The 17,078-nt window shown below is 39.2% G+C and overlaps 2 protein-coding genes across 2 annotated transcripts; both read left to right on the top strand.

Annotated features, from left to right (window-relative positions):
- The first annotated feature begins 5,091 nt into the window (after positions 1-5,091).
- LOC131253225 (large ribosomal subunit protein eL31-like) lies at positions 5,092-5,679 on the top strand. Its single transcript, XM_058254136.1, has 2 exons — positions 5,092-5,477; positions 5,514-5,679. Exon 1 carries the CDS (start codon positions 5,133-5,135, stop codon positions 5,469-5,471), a length of 339 nt encoding a protein of 112 aa, XP_058110119.1. The 5' UTR covers positions 5,092-5,132; the 3' UTR covers positions 5,472-5,477; positions 5,514-5,679.
- Positions 5,680-5,780: 101 nt separating this feature from the next.
- On the top strand, positions 5,781-9,364 carry LOC131254220 (probable LRR receptor-like serine/threonine-protein kinase At3g47570). Its single transcript, XM_058255218.1, has 3 exons — positions 5,781-7,248; positions 7,444-8,514; positions 8,991-9,364. The coding sequence occupies exons 1-3, from the start codon at positions 5,781-5,783 to the stop codon at positions 9,362-9,364; spliced, it is 2,913 nt and encodes a 970-aa protein (XP_058111201.1).
- Positions 9,365-17,078: the final 7,714 nt, after the last annotated feature.

The raw sequence follows: 17,078 nt of genomic DNA, 5'->3' as shown, positions 1-17,078 counted from the left end.
CTTTTCAAAGCGGAGGAGACACGGCATTGCTCCTGTCGATAGACTTATTTTTCAGTGTCGGGATTAAATAGGGATCCCTTTTTCTCCGTGGACTTGACTTATTTTCATATAGGATAATGATGGGTTCACTAGAATATTGAGGTGGGGCCTGCTGTATGCTACTGGATTCAGGCCATGATCGTCAGCGCTATCGTTACCGTTTGATTCAAGATGGAGGAGGTTCGCCCTCCTGAATGTGTGGTTTATTTAGACAGGTCACCAGTTTCCTTATTTCAGCTTTTCAATGCAATTTTATTGTCTGGTTGCATCAGCCTCACTATAAAGATATTTATCTGCCTGTCCAATTGTACAATTTGTAGCCAAGTTAAGTATTTTTATTAGTAAGATGTAGATATTAGATCTATGGAGTAATTAGGGTGGGTCAAGCCATTTGGAGTAAGATGTAGATATTAGATATTTATCAGCCAACCAAGCTTGCTCATTGTCGTCCATTGTCAGCCATTTGGACCACTAGTGAGATTGTGAGCCTAAGGCATGGGCTAGTGGCAGACTAGCTTGGTTTCAATACTGGCGTCATTGGTTTAAGTGCCCATGGGATCACTGGTTGGATTGGTGTGGTCCTAATTTGAAGCATATTGCCTAGTGCCCTTGGCACTGTAGAGCCTACCTAGATGGATTTGTATTTTATCCACACCGTTCTTCTATTTTTCCAGCTCATTTAGGGTATAAGCCCAAAAATAAAATAAATCTAAACCTTAAGTAGACCACACCACAGGAAACATTGGTGATTGAACATCCCACCATTAAAATTTTCTTAAGGGCCACAAAAGTTTCCGATCAGGCGATGCTTGTGGTTTCCCTTCATCCAGGTCTGGTAGCCTCATTAATATGTTAGATGCAAAATAAGCATCACGGTAGGCTCTGGGAAAGTTTAAGTTGTAGTTGTCATCATCTCCGTTGTTTCATGTGGTGTGGTCCACTTACGCTTTGGATCTGTTTTATTCTTTAAGCTCATACTCTAAAATAAAATGAGATGGTAAAACAGATGAATGACATGGATATAGAACACATACATCATGGTGGCCCACAGCACCATGGTGGCATGATCGCCTCTTCCTGTATTTTGAAATGTCTGGGCAGATCTGACTGTATAGATATTTAATTTAACATATTTTAACCAACACCATCATTGCCATCAGGTAGGGAAACGGGTTGGCTACTCCCCCTGCCACCAACCCGGTGGCTGGTACTCGATGCTGTGTGGGCCCCACCATGATGTAGGTGTTTAATCCATTTTTAAAGATCATTTTATGGCATGATTCTAAAAATAAGAGTGATATAAATCTCAGGTGGGCCACACCACAGGAAAACAATAGTGATTGGATATCCACCATTAAAATCCTCCTAATGCCCACTGTATTGTTTATTTGACATCCAATCTATTAATTAGGTTATACAGACCCAGATGAAGGGGAAAAAAAAATAATCAAAGATTAGCTTAATCTGAAAAAATTATTTTTCAACATTTTTTCAACACTGTTTCCTGCAATGTGGTCTAATTGAGATTTGAATATACCTCATTTTTTGTGTAATACCGTAAAATGAGCTATAAAAAGAGATGGAGAGCATGGATGAAACACATACATCATGGTGGGGCCTATAGAGCACCGACCATTGGCTAGTGGCAGGGTCACTGGCCAATCCGCTCTCATGCTCTACACACAGTATTGTCGAACCAGATATTCTTCCATATGCTAAGGCGTTCATCTATGGAACGGATGGGATAAGTGGACTATCTAAAATTTCAGTGGAGCGGATTAGCTGTTACACATTGTGGGTATTATCCTTTCCCTGGGGCCTACGTTGAAGAATGTTTGCATATATCCACGCCACCCATCCGTTTTTTAAGTTCATTTTAGACCCGCATAAAAATATTTAAGCGACAAGACAAAGATCAGCTTGATCCAAAACTTTTATAGCCCCAAAAAGTTTTTAATGGTCGATGTTCATTCAACACTTTCCTATAATGTGTTCCACTTGAGATTGGAATATACCTTATTTTCTGTCTCATACCATAAAATGATCTAGAAAAATAGATGGATAGCATGGATGAAACACATACATCATGGTGGGGTCCACAAAGCACCGACCACCGGCCATTGGCTGGTGGCAGGGGAAGTAGCCAATACATTCCCCTTATTTATGGTGTGGTCCATTTAATCTTTGGATATGATTCATTTTTTGGATCAACTCTAGCTTGTTCAGTGTCATTTATTGTCAGCTATTCGGATTAGTAGTGGGATTGTGGGTTTCGATGTATGGCTTAGTTGTATACTTGTTGCATTTTAACACTGACATCATAGGTTCAAGTGCTCATGTGAGGGAGTGTGAAAAAAATTCGCATACCACTAGTTTTCAAGTGCTCATGTGGCAGTGTGTGAAAAAAAATTATATACCACTAGTTGGATAGAAACTTTGGTGCAGTGATGAGTGATCTATAGGTTAATTTTGGTGCTGCAATGGATCTTATGGTGCATGGTATGATGCTCCCTGGCTTATCATTGTATTGGTGTGATCCTCGTTGGAAGCAGATTGCCTACTGCCCTTGGCTCTATTGGGCCTACTGTGATGTATTGTTGTATCCATACCATCCATCTATATTTTCAGCTCATTTTAGATTGTAAGCTGTAAAATGAAGCAAAACCAAAGCTTAATTCAACCACACCAGAGGAAACATTGCTGATTAAATGTTCCACCAGTAAAAATTTCTTGGGGGCCATACAAGTTTCCGATCAAGTTGATATTTTTGTTTTCCCTTCGTCTAGGTCTGTGCAACCTAATCAAAAGGTCGGATGGCAAATAAGCATCACAGTAGCCCCAGGAAGGTTTCAGTTGAGTGTGTCATTATCCCCACTGTTTCCTGTAGTGTGGTCCACTTGAGGTTTGAATCTGCTTATTTTTTGAGAACATACTCTAAAATGAGGTGCCAAAATAGATGGCACGTGTGGATATAAAACATATACATTATGGTGGGGCTCACAGCACCATGGTGGCATGATCACCAGCCAACCTTTTCCCTTATTGTCGTATGGAACTGTCCGATTGACCTTCAAAGTCACGCGGAGGTAAAAGTAATCGGTGGATCTAGAAGTTCCTCCTATCATTGCCGGAATATTTTAAGATGTCTGAGCAGATCTGATGGTGTAGATATTCAATTTAACGGATTTTAAGAATAAAAATCATAGACATGAGCTAATCCCATACATCTTCATTCAACGTGTTATGTGAAGGGATAGCTTTAAGCATGCTCAGGTTCGATGGGCTACACCATATCATATCATCTTAGGATTCCGAGTGTTGAACGGATTGGTCCTCAAAAGATTAAATTCATGGGGTGGAGACAGGGAATCCATTCTTTCTCTTGAACTTTTCACCGTGACAGAGGATACACGGCATTGTTTTGTCCACATCGCTTTTCTCAGTAGACTTGTGCATGGCTTTTCTCAGTAGACTTGTCCTTCTTTCCTTCTTTCCACATCGGATGAAGACGGGAGCAATCAGAAAACACAAGACTAGCCAATAGTCAACATTCAAATGAGAAAAAATTTCTCCAATGGGACCCTCGTTAGAAGAAGATTTTGGATCCATACATGTGCGCCATCTGTAATACTCTATTATCAGGAAATTTTAATCATACAATCCCAGTAATATCTGCACCAACCTCCTGCTAATTATGTCAGGATCATTCCAGTGCATTTTCTGCTTTCCCTTATATTTCCCTAATTTACTTTCAATCCATACATGTGCTTGAAATATTAATGTGGCTATCTAACCATACAATCCATGAAAGTTTGAAAGAAACTAATGAAATGAATTTGTTGAATATTTTTCTTGCTGCTTGTTGCTCGTCATTTAAACTAATTGTTGAATTGAATCTGATGAGTGACCGCAAGGCTAATTTTGCCATTGTAAATAGTGCTTTTGTTGTGTGGCAAGTCATGGATTGCTTGAAAATTTTAAAATGTTTAGGGCTTATTCATGGTTCATGCTCTGTATTGGTGTGATCGTTGATGTAATATTGATATGTTGGATTGACCTTTTGAGTGGTGCAGATTCCATAGCAGCTGATGGTGATTCAGAAATTCTTTGTATCTTCCTACCCTTTTGAGCGGTGCAGGTTCTATATTTGGATCATTTTACCATCCAAAGCAAGGAAAACATTTTAGATGGCATCAATTGCTTCATTGACTATACCATATTATCTCAGGATTGATGGAGTTTAGTGGATTATTCTTAAAAGAATAAACCCATAGGGTGGAGATGGGCCATACTTTTCAAACAAAAGGGTATAGGGCATTGGTTCTATCCTGGACTTATTTTTAAGTTGTAATCAGTTTACATGTTATTATATATGGCTTTTATGTGATAATGTAAACCGAATAGATTATGTGTTTGACTAGCTGGTAAAGCGTTTACCATGAATAAAGTTGATATTCATACAATGGAGCTTGGACGGTGAACCTTCCAAAATCTGCAAATCATATAAGGATTTGATTTTATTTTTTTTAGGGCCCTAAGAAATCATTAAAGTATACAAACACTAAATGAATTGGATGTCTTTCACCCATTATGGTGGGCCCCACATGCAATCTAAAAGTTTTTAATAATGAACATCCTATTCTTCTCTTGTAGTGTCCATTTAATAATGGATGAATTGTTTTTTAGAGCTATAGGAGAGCATTAAGGCAAGTACATGATGGATAAATTAGATGTAATCATATACGTATTATGAGTGTATATTAATCATTATTTTCTAACATGTATAATGCATTTTTAGCGGTAAAAACTTTATGTGAAATATGTAACATGGTCGAAAAGCTGTAATATGTTTATAGCTTGTAAAGCTTTTCCAGGCAAATATATACATCTGAGTAGCCTTTGTAATTATATTATCTTTAATCCACTTACAACTTAAAGACTTTACAGGCATTCAAAGGACTACTAAAGAAAGATAAATTTGTCCTTTTTCTTAATTAACAGTACCATTGCTTTAGTTGAAAGGTTTGGTGGCAGGTCTGCATAACTTCGGGAACTAGGATTTTGAGAGAGCGGTAGAGGGAATAGCTGCTAAGATGGTGGAGAAGACGGCCAAAGGGAGAAAGGAGGAGTTAGTGACAAGAGAATACACTATCAATCTCCACAGGCGTCTCCATCGATGCACATTCAAGAAGATGGCTCCCAAAGCCATAAAAGAGATACGGAAATTTGCACAAAAGGCGATGGGGACAACCGATGTTAGGGTTGACGTGAAGCTAAACAAGCACATATGGAACAGGGGTATCCGGGGTGTGCCTAGACGTGTCCGCGTGCGCGTTGCTCGCAAGAGGAATGAAGAGGAAGATGCTAAGGAGGAGCTTTATTCGTTGGTCACTGTAGTAGAGGTCCCACCTGAAGGGCTCAAGGGATTATGAACCAAGGTCATCGAAGAAGGAGATTAGACTTAGTGAACCAAGGTCATCGAAGAAGGAGATTAGACTCAGTAAACTTCAGTTTTAAGAGGTACTTTTTTGAGATTTATGCTTTGATTTTTTATTTTTTTTTTATCAGTGCATTTTGGATGTATTCTGGATTTTGAGATTGCCCTTTGAAAGTTATGTTCGGTCAGAATTTTTAGCTTTACACATTGCATCTAAATATTTAAATGGCAGGTAATCTTTTAATCTTTAAAAAAAAAAAAAAAAAAATCATCAACGGACGAGAAGTCGCCCTTTTCTGTATATATGGGAGAATCCATTGGATATATGTCTCCTCACTGTGCCTCTCCGGCATTCACAAACTCCATAATGGAGCTCCCACGCATGAGCTTATGGGCAATTTGGTCATTTCTCCTTCTCTCTTCCATTCACCTTCCATGTTTCTTTGGATCCACCGCTCACTTCTCCAACGAAACTGATCTCCTTGCTTTGCTCAAATTCAAACATCTAATAACCGACGATCCTCTCCATTCCTTGAGCTCCTGGAACCATACTCTCCACTTCTGCCACTGGCAAGGAGTCAAATGCGCTGGTCCCCGGCATCCTCAAAGGGTCACTGCCTTGAACCTCACTGGCCAAAATTTGGTGGGTTCCTTATCTCCCTTCATAGGGAACCTCACCTTCCTCAGGAGAATCGATCTCTCAGCCAACAGCTTCTATGGGCCGATTCCTGAAGAGATTGTCCGGTTGTTCCGCTTGAGGTATCTCGTTCTGAGCATCAACATATTCACTGGAGAAATTCCAGCAAATCTGAACCACTGTTTCAAACTCCAAGTTCTTAATCTTTACGGGAATCAGCTCACAGGGAGGATTCCGACTGAGCTTGGTTCTCTATCGAAGTTCACCTACTTGAACCTTGGTCGCAACAGTCTTGCAGGAAGCATCCCACCTTCACTTGGAAACCTTTCATCTCTCTGGTATCTTCGTCTGAGAGAAAATAGTCTGGAGGGCAACATCCCAGATGACCTTTGTCAGTTGGTTAGTTTAAAGAATCTTAGCATAGGTGTAAATAAACTGTCAGGTACGATTCCGCCTCGGCTCTACAATATCTCCTCTATTGTCATGTTTGACGTGCAATTGAACAGATTGCATGGAAATCTTCCACCTAACTTAGGCCTCACTCTTCCTAATCTCCAAGGACTCTATACCCTAGGAAACCAATTCACAGGACCCATACCAGTTTCCTTATCCAATGCTTCCAGACTTTTAGTTATTGACCTTGATAACAATAGTTTTAGCGGATCTGTGCCCATGAATTTTGGAAGCCTCAAGGGTCTCTTCCAATTAGCTTTGTGGGGCAATGAACTTGGAATTGGGAAAGATCGTGACTTGAGTTTTCTCGATTCTTTGACCAATTGCAGTAGCTTACAAATGCTCGAGTTAGCCTATAATCGTCTCAGCGGCATGTTGCCGGACTCCATAGCTAATCTTTCGACCCAACCGACATGGCTATCCTTTAGCAGTAACAGGATATTCGGAAGCATCCCATCTGGAATTCAGAATCTTGTCGGCTTAACAGCATTGGATATGGGGGGTAATTTTTTAACAAGTGTCATTCCCAATGGTGTTGGGAAGCTTAACAAGTTGGAGGTACTTTACTTGGATTCAAATGGATTATCAGGGAAAATTCCTCCTCCTTTGGGCAACATCACCAGATTGTACCGACTCAGTTTACAAGAAAACAAACTATCGGGGAGAATACCTTCAACTCTTGGTAATTGCATAGACCTGAACTTCATATACCTCAGCTATAATAACTTCAGCAGTACCTTACCCAAACAACTTCTCAGCATTCCCTCTTTGATTGGCATTTACGTTGATAACAATTTTTTTACTGGTTATCTGCCACATGAAGTCGGTTACTTGTAAGCTCTTGGAATATTTGCTGTTTTTAATAACAAGTTGTCAGGCGAAATTCCAAGCTGGCTGGGCAATTGTCTCAGCCTAGAGTATCTTGGGTTGGATGGGAACTTCTTTCAAGGATCAATTCCACCAACATTCAGTAGTTTAAAAGGTCTTCGATACCTGGGTCTTTCACGCAACAACTTATCTGGGAAGATTCCAAGATATCTGGAGAAGTTTGATCTAGAGTATCTAAATCTATCCTTCAATAATTTCGAGGGTGAATTACCAAAACAAGGGGTCTTTGGAAATGCCAGTCGAGTTTCAGTGCTCGGAAATAGTAAGCTTTGTGGGGGTATTCATGAATTACAATTGCCTCCATGCTCCAGCCAAGCTTCCAAGAAACGGGGGAACTCTCTTACTTCAAAAGTCAAATTCTCAGTAACTGGTGTTGTCCTGTGTCTTATTTCATTATCATGTTTCTTTACCATTCTTTATCGGGTAAGAAAGTCAAGAAGGAAACCTTTTGCTGTGCTATCCATGGAGGATCCTTTTGTGATCGTATCGTATGCGGAACTCTTTAGAGCAACAGATGAGTTCTCTCCTGCCAATTTGATCGGAACTGGAAGTTTTGGCGCCGTATATAAAGGGATTCTAGATCGTGTTGGGATTATGGTAGCAGTGAAAGTCTTCAACCTTCAACAACAAGGAGCTCTGCGGAGCTTCATGGCCGAATGCAATGCCTTGAGAAACATTAGGCATCGGAATCTTGTTAAGATCTTAACATTTTGCTGGAACATTGATTTTAAGGGCAATGATTTTAAAGCTCTGGTTTACGAGTACATGTCCAATGGAAGTCTAGAGAAATGGTTGCACAGGGAGGGCCATGACCAGCCGAGAAGGAACTTGAAGTTTGCCCAAAGGCTAAACATTGCTACAGATGTGGCTTCTGCACTGGATTATCTACATAATCATTGCCAAACTTCAATCACTCATCGAGATATAAAGCCGACCAACATTCTTCTTGATGATGACATGATTGCTAGCGTGGGTGATTTTAGGCTAGCCAGGTTCTTATCTGAGGTTGCCCGAACTAGCTCAGCTGGGATGGGGGGATCTATTAGGTACATCGCTCCAGGTAATAATTTCATATATTTCCTATCATTATCATCATCATCATCATTGTTGTTGTTATTCTCATCATTATTATTAGCCTTAATGCTCAAAAATCAGACTATTTTGTGATTTAGGTAGTCGTTAAAAGAGAAAAATCAAAGGAAAAAATGGCAAATTACTTGTTTAAAAAGAATATTTCCTCCTCCTCCTCCTCCTCCTCCTCCTCTCTCTCTCTCTCTCTCTCTCTCTCTCTCTCTCTCTCTCTCTCTCTCTCTCTCTCTCTCTCTCTCTCTCTCTCTCTCTCTCTCTCTCTCTCTCTCTCTCTCTCAAAATTCTAACCTTTGATATTATTTGTATCTAAAATGGTCTTCTTCTTCTTCTTCTTTTTTCACACACACCACATGTACATTCAAACCCATGACCTCAGTGTTGAAACGCACTCTATCTACCAGTGAGCCATGGTCACTTAGATTCTAACATAAGTTGTATAAATTGTAGAGTATGCGATGGGTGGAAAAGCATCTACACAAGGAGATGTTTATAGCTATGGAATCCTTCTACTGGAGATGATCACTGGAAAGGGGCCAACGGATGACATGTTTAAGGACAATCTAAGCCTTCATCATTTTGCTAAGCTAGCTTTTGCGGAAGGAGTGATGGAGATTATTGATCCACAACTAATCTTAGAAGAAGCTGAAGTTATTCAAGGCAATGAAAATCAAATCAATACAAGAAATAGAATGCATGACTGCTTGATTTCAATGGTCAAAATCGGTTTGTTGTGCTCTGCAAAATATCCAAGAAAACGAATGCAAATGAGAGATGTTGTTGCTGAAATGCACACAATCAAGGACTTGTACTCGGGGTCATGATTCACCAAGACAAACAAGTTAATTAGGTCGCAAATATTAGATGAAGGTTTGTCTTACCTCAGGCATTACTAAGTTATTGTTAGTAGTTGTTTTGAGAAAGATTTCCAAATGAAATGAGTTTGCTGAATCCTTCCCTAAACAAGCTCTAGATATATTATTTAGACTTAGGTTAAGAGTGTATTTGTATTGATATTGAATATATGAGAGGATGTTTTTTTTAAAAAATAAAAATAAAAAATCTTATGCTAGGCAAAGGGAGATTGTATCATGAATTTAATAAAACTTTACAATGTTAAGAAATTAGTCTAGCATTTGGACTACCAACTTGATATAAGTTTGATGAGGTATTCGTCCAATGAATTCTACCATGGATTTGGCAAAAAAAAAAAAAAAAATCAAAGGAAAAAAAATTTCCAAATGAAATGAGTTTGTTGAATCCTTCCCTAAACAAGCTCTAGATATATTATTTAGACTTAGGTTAAGAGTGTATTTGTATTGATATTGAATAAAAAAATGAAAGAAAAAAAATGAATGAACTTGTATGAGCCAATGGTTCATCTAATTGATGTAAGTAATTCTTTCACCTGACTAATGTGAATCATTGCTATGTTTTCAAATGTATGTTGATGTACAACTAACAAGATGGTTAGAATTATCAAACCATAGTAATCTCTGATGTAATGGATGGTACAATTAAAACTGTGAATACCAACAGGGACGGGATAGGCCGGAATAAAAATGTGCTAAGCCGGAATAGGGATGGATAAAACAAAATGTTAATGGATCCTCCTATGGGAATCCTGATGAGGATGGAGGGGGTAGAATCTTTAGCGATCACATGGATTAAGTTATCTTTGCCTTTCATAACTTCTATGACAGGGTCACTAATAATGTGGTTGAAACACATGTAGCCTTTGACAGCATTAATTAGTATTGCATTGACCTGGGGCTAAGGAATGTTATTGTGTTATCAGATTCCATTTTTTTAATGCCATTTCTAATCCCCTTGCACCAGCCCCATGGAAGATTTGGTATCAGGTGGGGGATATTTCCCATTTGAAAATTGTTATAAATTTTAGGAAATCCGACAGTTTTAGATAAGGAAATTCAGTGACAGATGGTTTATGAATACTTGCGGGCAAGCCTAATCGTTTGTTCCATAGTTGGGGTGAGCTCCTGCGTGAGATTTAGGGCTTTCTCACTATGGACAATGCAGGTATGAGATGCTTAGTAGGCCTTTCAATGAGCTGGGCCTGGTTGGCATTGGCCTAAAATTTGAACTGTTTCAAGTCAAGTTGTTTCAAATTTTAGATTTTGGTAGGCCAGAGCCCCGCCCATTGATAGCCCTGATTATTTGTATCATGTTTTCTTTTTTCTTTTTTAACCTTGCGCCCCCAAACAAAAACAAAAACATACAGCTCAATATGTGGCAATAGGAGCCTGCTATTCATTTCGTCACGATTGGAATCAGTTGATTTGGAAGTTTAAGTTGTAAAAGTTACATAAAACATTAAGTTTATCTAGCCAGAGATGTATGGATTGATTTTGGTAGCTCCATGCATTTGTCAAAAGATTGGCCTAGGGATTCTGTATGCAGTTCATATGATAGGTGAGGCTGGATCTTTTTGCTGTGCTTGCCTGAAAAAAGGTAAAAAGAAAAAAAGAAAAAAGAAAAAAGAAAAAAGAACAGCAAAGAGAGTTGGTTTCTTCAGGATCGGAACAAGTCGAGTTGGAAGTTTGAGTTGTAAAAGTTACAATAAAGATAAAATTTATCTTGCCAGAGATGTATGGATTATCATATGAATGGATGGATTCTCTTGGTAGCACATGTACAACAATATTAGATTATGGTATTGTGATACACATTCATAAAAACAGAGCCATCCGTCTGCTGAGACCCATTTCAAACAAGCACAGGGCTAACATCTTCCTTCCATGTTGAATTAGTAAACCCATGTACATTCATCAGCTATATGATACCTTGAATATCAAACATTAGCCACACATATAGCTTCTAAGTTTCCAAATTTTCTCATACTTGTGGCCCAATTAATTAATTGAACTTCTTGTTGTCTTCGTCTGCTATTTTAATAGTGGGTCCAACTTGTTGAATGGCACACGTTCATGCACTCCACATACGACGGAGGTATGTTCTCTAAGTGGGCTCTAGCTGGTATATTGCATTTTCCTGATCTTTCTGGTGATCAGGCAGGCCACTCGTGCAAGTTGAATGTGGACCACTGATAAATCCTCTAATAGTCCTTTTTTTTTTTTTCTAATTAGAATGAGTATTGCAAATGTTTAAATAAGACAATCCAAAATCCAAAGCCATAGCACATTCCTAGACATAAGTGAGAGTATATTCCTATAGCTACACTGAGAGTAAGATTCCAATAGTTACTCAAGTAATTAAAAATAACATTAATAATAAGATTGGGAAATGGGTACCCACTATCCGGTCAAAGTTCATAGCACATGGATTGATGTTAGAAATTCCTAACTTTAGGAAAAACAGAAATGCTGATTACTTGTTTAAATGGATTCAACCTCTATTTTTATTTGTATATAAGTGGTTGCCTACATTCTTGTGAGAGATATAAATTACTGAGTAAGCAATGGGCTGTAAATCATCCATACAAGGAGAAGTTTATAGCTATTGAATTCTTCTACTGGTGATAATAGGGCAATTGATGACATGTTTAAAGATAATCTTAGCCTTCATCATTTTGCTAAGTTGGCCTTGCCTAAACAAGTAATTATGGAGATTGTAGATCCATTTCTCTTGGAAGAAGCCAAATTATTTTTTTTTAATTTTTAATTTTTAATATTAAGCACAAAATATACAGAACACAAGGGACTCCTGGGGACAAAAAGGAGCCAGGAGAACAATACCTACCCTGTACAACACACCACAGAAAAGAGCTCCGCACTTAGATTTCTCTTAAGGATCCTATTCCCATCGCATCTAATCTGTATAGCCCTTTAACTACTCTTAGGAGCTCAGAGAAAGCGAGGTAGGCAGAGTTTTGTTGGGACGATGCTGCAGCCTTGGCAAGCCCATCGGCAGGGCCGTTACCTTCCCTCGGAACAAGGAAAATTACAAAATTGCCCCTTACGTTCAAATGATTGATCCGGGTCTACCAGTATCTCCATTTCCAAGATGGGGAGGATTTTCCTAAGAACGCATCGACCACGAATTTCGAATCAGATTCCAGGAAAATTCGATTATAACCCTGGTTAATACAAATATGCATTGCATCGAAAAGGGCCCTGAGCTCCGCTCTATTGTTAGTCCCGACACCATACCCATGGGAGAAAGCAAAGAGAAAGGAGCCGGAGGAATCCCTGCCAATCCCAACACCTCCAAAATCACCTGGATTCCCCAACACGGCTCCATCAATATTGACTTTTATCTAACCCACTTGTGGTCTGGACCACTTTACCACCTGAAAAGATCTCTGGGCAGGGGTGCAATGCTGAATGTTGAGACGATGAAGAGAGGAGAGGTCAGCTCTAGAAAAGGTTTTGGCTCCAGGGCATTGGTAGCTAATTCTTCCAAGCCACCAAAAGATGCGGTTGACGATTCTATCCACTGTCGGGTGGACATTGTCAAAGCGAGCCGCATTTCTAATGTTCCAAAGCTCCCAAAGAATGAGGCAGGGGATTGCACATTGAATACGGGAAGGACTCTTACCAGTGGGCAGAACATTCCACCAAGAAGAAAGTCTCTCGCAGACCGAATCCTGGTGTGGAAGGAGGAAATTGAAGATACCATTGAAAAACGACCACACCCGGTCAAAAAGGAACACATTGATGAAGAGGTGGTTGATGGTCTCCGGAAACGGGCCGTAAGGAGAATGATGGAGGTCACAGCAGCAACATTTAGACGCAAGACTGACACCACACCCTTGAATTCTGGCATCCGTCGGGATCGTGCCTTGGGTCAAACTCCAAACAAACATTTAAATCTTCAGGGGGAGAAAGGGGTTCCAGATTTTGTTGGATCACTGCAGACTATTGTATCTAGCTCCGCAAAGAGCCCAGGTAGATTTAACCGTGAAGTTGCCCGAGCGGTCGTGGGGCTAGAAACGCTCGTCCCGCCCAGGCGAAGTACAGAAACCTCCGGCGGTAAAATGATCCAAGACGTCCTCTGGCAAGAGAGCAGCGATAGGCCTTGGAATGTGGGGACTGTCTTGATTGAGGACCTCCCTGACAGACAGGTGAAGATGTTTATAGCTATGGGATCCTTCTAGTACTGGTGATAATAGGGCAATTGATGACATGTTTAAAGATAATCTTAGCCTTCATCATTTTGCTAAGTTGGACTTGCCTGAACAAGTAATGGAGATTGTAGATCCATTTCTCTTGGAAGAAGCGAAAGTTACTGAAGGCAGCGGAAATCATATCAACACAAGAAATGAATACATGACTGCTTGAATTCAATGATCAGAATTGTTGTGTTGTGTTTTGAGGAATCTCCTAGAGATCAAATGGAGATGAAAGATGTTGTCATGGAAATGCATGCAATGAAGGACTTGTATCTTGGGGTCAGAATTCACTGAGACAAACGACTTCGGTCACAACAATTATGTGAAGACGTTGAAAAAGATTTCCAAATAAAATAAGTTTATTTCTTTTCTTAACAAGCTTTAGATATATTTAATTTTGAGTGAGGAGTTTTTTTTTTTTTTCCACATAAAGGTGGAAGCACATCACCTGTGACCTGTTGATCGATTGGGATGATGTACGGTCATTAAGGTGGGCTCAACAAAAAACAAACGGGCCTTGCCTATCATATAATTCCACAGGTCAGAATCAACAAAAAATTACAATACAATCAACTTGGATCCACAATAGACTCTGAAAACAACATCCAACCAAAGGCACTTTGATCCAGGCTCCACTGCATCAAAATCTGGTAGTAGGGAAAGCAATGGCCGGATGATGTTGCAGCCATCAAATCCACAGCAGACTCAATACAACAGCAGCCTCTGCTCCTTTAGATCCATTGGCCTTTCGACCACTCCAATCAAACAGGCAACACCACCTGCAGACTGGGTAGGAGTTCTTGTACTGATGGATTGTGCAAAGGAAGCTACCTTTCTTTTCCTTATAGTCCTGGTTTTAGGTAAAGGAAGATTGTATGATGTATGTAATATGATAAAGATATCATCTTATTAGAATAAGAAGATTATTGGGTTCCTAAGATGTTTAATCACTGAAACATTTTATAAAACCCCTTTCAAAATGCCATCACAATCTAGCGGAAGCAGTTTAATAGTTGAACTATTTCCACTTGGCGGTAGTACTAGTCATCCAACGAGTCCCGTTATGGATTAAGATATATTTTCCTTAATGAATGTGAATCATTGTTCTTTTTCAAATGTCCAATACAATGCCAACAAGAGTATTGGAATTTATAATAGATCCATTGTTCTTCTATAAAAAATTTGAGATTTTGGATGTGCTTGTGGAGAAATAAAGACTCAAAGATGCAGACAACAAAACATATTTAGTATTTCAATTTTAAGATGCCAAATGACAAATCGATATCAGATTGAGTACATGAGATGCAAATAATTGCAACTAATCTAGTAATAGAAAGAGCTAACATCCATGATTTTTTTCAAGTTAGTTTTATAATCGCAAAGTTACCACTATCATTGAAGGACTGCCATAAAAATACAGAACAGGGGAAAGACGAGATAAGTTTAAAGGATTTGGAGCAGTCACAATTGGTTTCAAAAGTTCATATTGTTATGAAAACCATAGGCTATTAAAAAGGTGTATCAACAACCTAAACCAATTAAGGATATTAGAATGATGAGAATAATGAGCCAAACCCCCTAGCAACTAGCCCATGAAAAGTCCATGGGAACCATAGGCCATGCCTATTTAAATTGGATAATGGAATACTACTGGTAAGGAAGCAAGAAAAGGCACATGCATATGTTTAAAAAAAAAATAAAAAATCAACTTGCTTCAATACAAAGTTTGTGCAGAAAATCAAGTGGTCTAACAATGTCCAAAATTCAATGGGAAAGCCTAATCCATCAATCAAGCCCAACCTTGGTATTCAGCCCATTATTTTAGCCCAAGTGCATTCATGATGCATGGCACTATGTTGCATGCATAGAAAAAGGGAAGAGTTTGAAATTGAAGTATGAATTAGGAATGTATTTGGCATTATTTTGAAGTTGTTCCTTTGTTTTGAAAATATGTAGTAATACATTAAAAACAGAAGATTGTTATTAATGTATTTATGAGGGGTAGCGATAATTGATCTATAAAAGGATCTATTTTGTAATGGAAAGGCATTCAATTTTTGAGTTATTTTCTACAAGATTTGTATTTGTGAGTTGAATAATTCCTTAGGTGAGTGATTCTCTAACACCCTGGGTGAGTGAATCCCAAGCTATTCCTTATTGGGTGAATGATTCCCCACTCCCTTGGGTAAGTGATTCTCCAGACTACCTCCTTTTCTCATTCTCATTCAGCTTATATTCTCTTGATCTAAATTATAACAACAAAGTTTTTCTTTCTTTCTCTTTATTGTATTTCTTTGAGGAGTGGTCCGTGTTCACTCCCCAAGTATAGGGTTGTGATGTAGTAATAAACTCTGTAAGACCGAGGTCGAATCCACAGGGACTGATACCTGTATGTTATCTGAAACCAAGTAGAACTAGAACTAGACTAAGATGTGATCTAACCAAAGAGATTTTTAAGAAACAATTGTGGAATAATTATCTAAAACTTTAAGGAATTCAGAGGAAGGAAACTAGGGATTCAGAGGATCCACTTGTAGAGATCAGGGAGATCTTATGCCTGCATCAAAGATTATGGAATTCAAACTGAACTTACTTGATTTGGTTTTCAAGAGATGAAAGGTATATGAATTAGGATGGATTCCATCATTTAACCATGCCCAGGAGACAAAGCAAACAACAGGATTAAACTAATTACCAACCAATCAACAATGTATGAGGATCAGGAAGGGTACTGTCATCCTACCATGCCCATGGGACAATGATGAACAACAGGGCCTCCTGACGTCATAAACATCAAAAGAGAAAAAGAGATATTCAAAGCCATTGCAAACCCATTGTAATTTCAGTCACAATAGACCATTAAAGACTGAGAAAGTATTCTTTTAATAATCAACTTAAAACCAAGTTCAGTTCAGAAATTCAAATTAAACGCATGAGATAGTGTCTCCCATCTCGCTACAGGCTTCACCTCTTAGCCCCAGCTAAGAGGATTAGCCACACATGGATGGGCTGATTAAACAACAAAATAAAAATAAAAAGGAAAAGAAAAGAACAAGAAGGGAAGAGAGAGAAAACCCAGCCGTCCTGTTACCTCCCACGGCTTCCACCTCACGTTTCTTCCTTTTCTTCCTTCCTTCAAAGCCAACCCCTGCCAAGAATCGAGCTCACGTTCCAGCCGTGCCTCAACTGAGCTCCCTCTCACCAAGCTCAGCTCACGATCCCAGCAACCCAAGCTTTCTTCCCCAAAGAATCTCCTTCACGTGTCTGCCTCCAGCCGACCTCCGTTTGATGATCCTCAGCCTCCACGCTCCAACCTCAAAACCGACTCCCTTTTTCCTTTTCCTCCGTCCAAACCGTAGCTCCCCTTTGCTCCCTCTCTTTTCTTCCTTTTTAAAGATGGAAAGCTCCCATCCAGCAGCTCTGTGGAGTCCCAAAGGGAATAGGTT

The sequence above is a fragment of the Magnolia sinica genome, chromosome 8 (genome assembly GCF_029962835.1).
Source record: "Magnolia sinica isolate HGM2019 chromosome 8, MsV1, whole genome shotgun sequence".
Lineage (NCBI taxonomy): Eukaryota > Viridiplantae > Streptophyta > Magnoliopsida > Magnoliales > Magnoliaceae > Magnolia > Magnolia sinica.
This window is presented reverse-complemented; position numbering and strand designations above follow the sequence as displayed.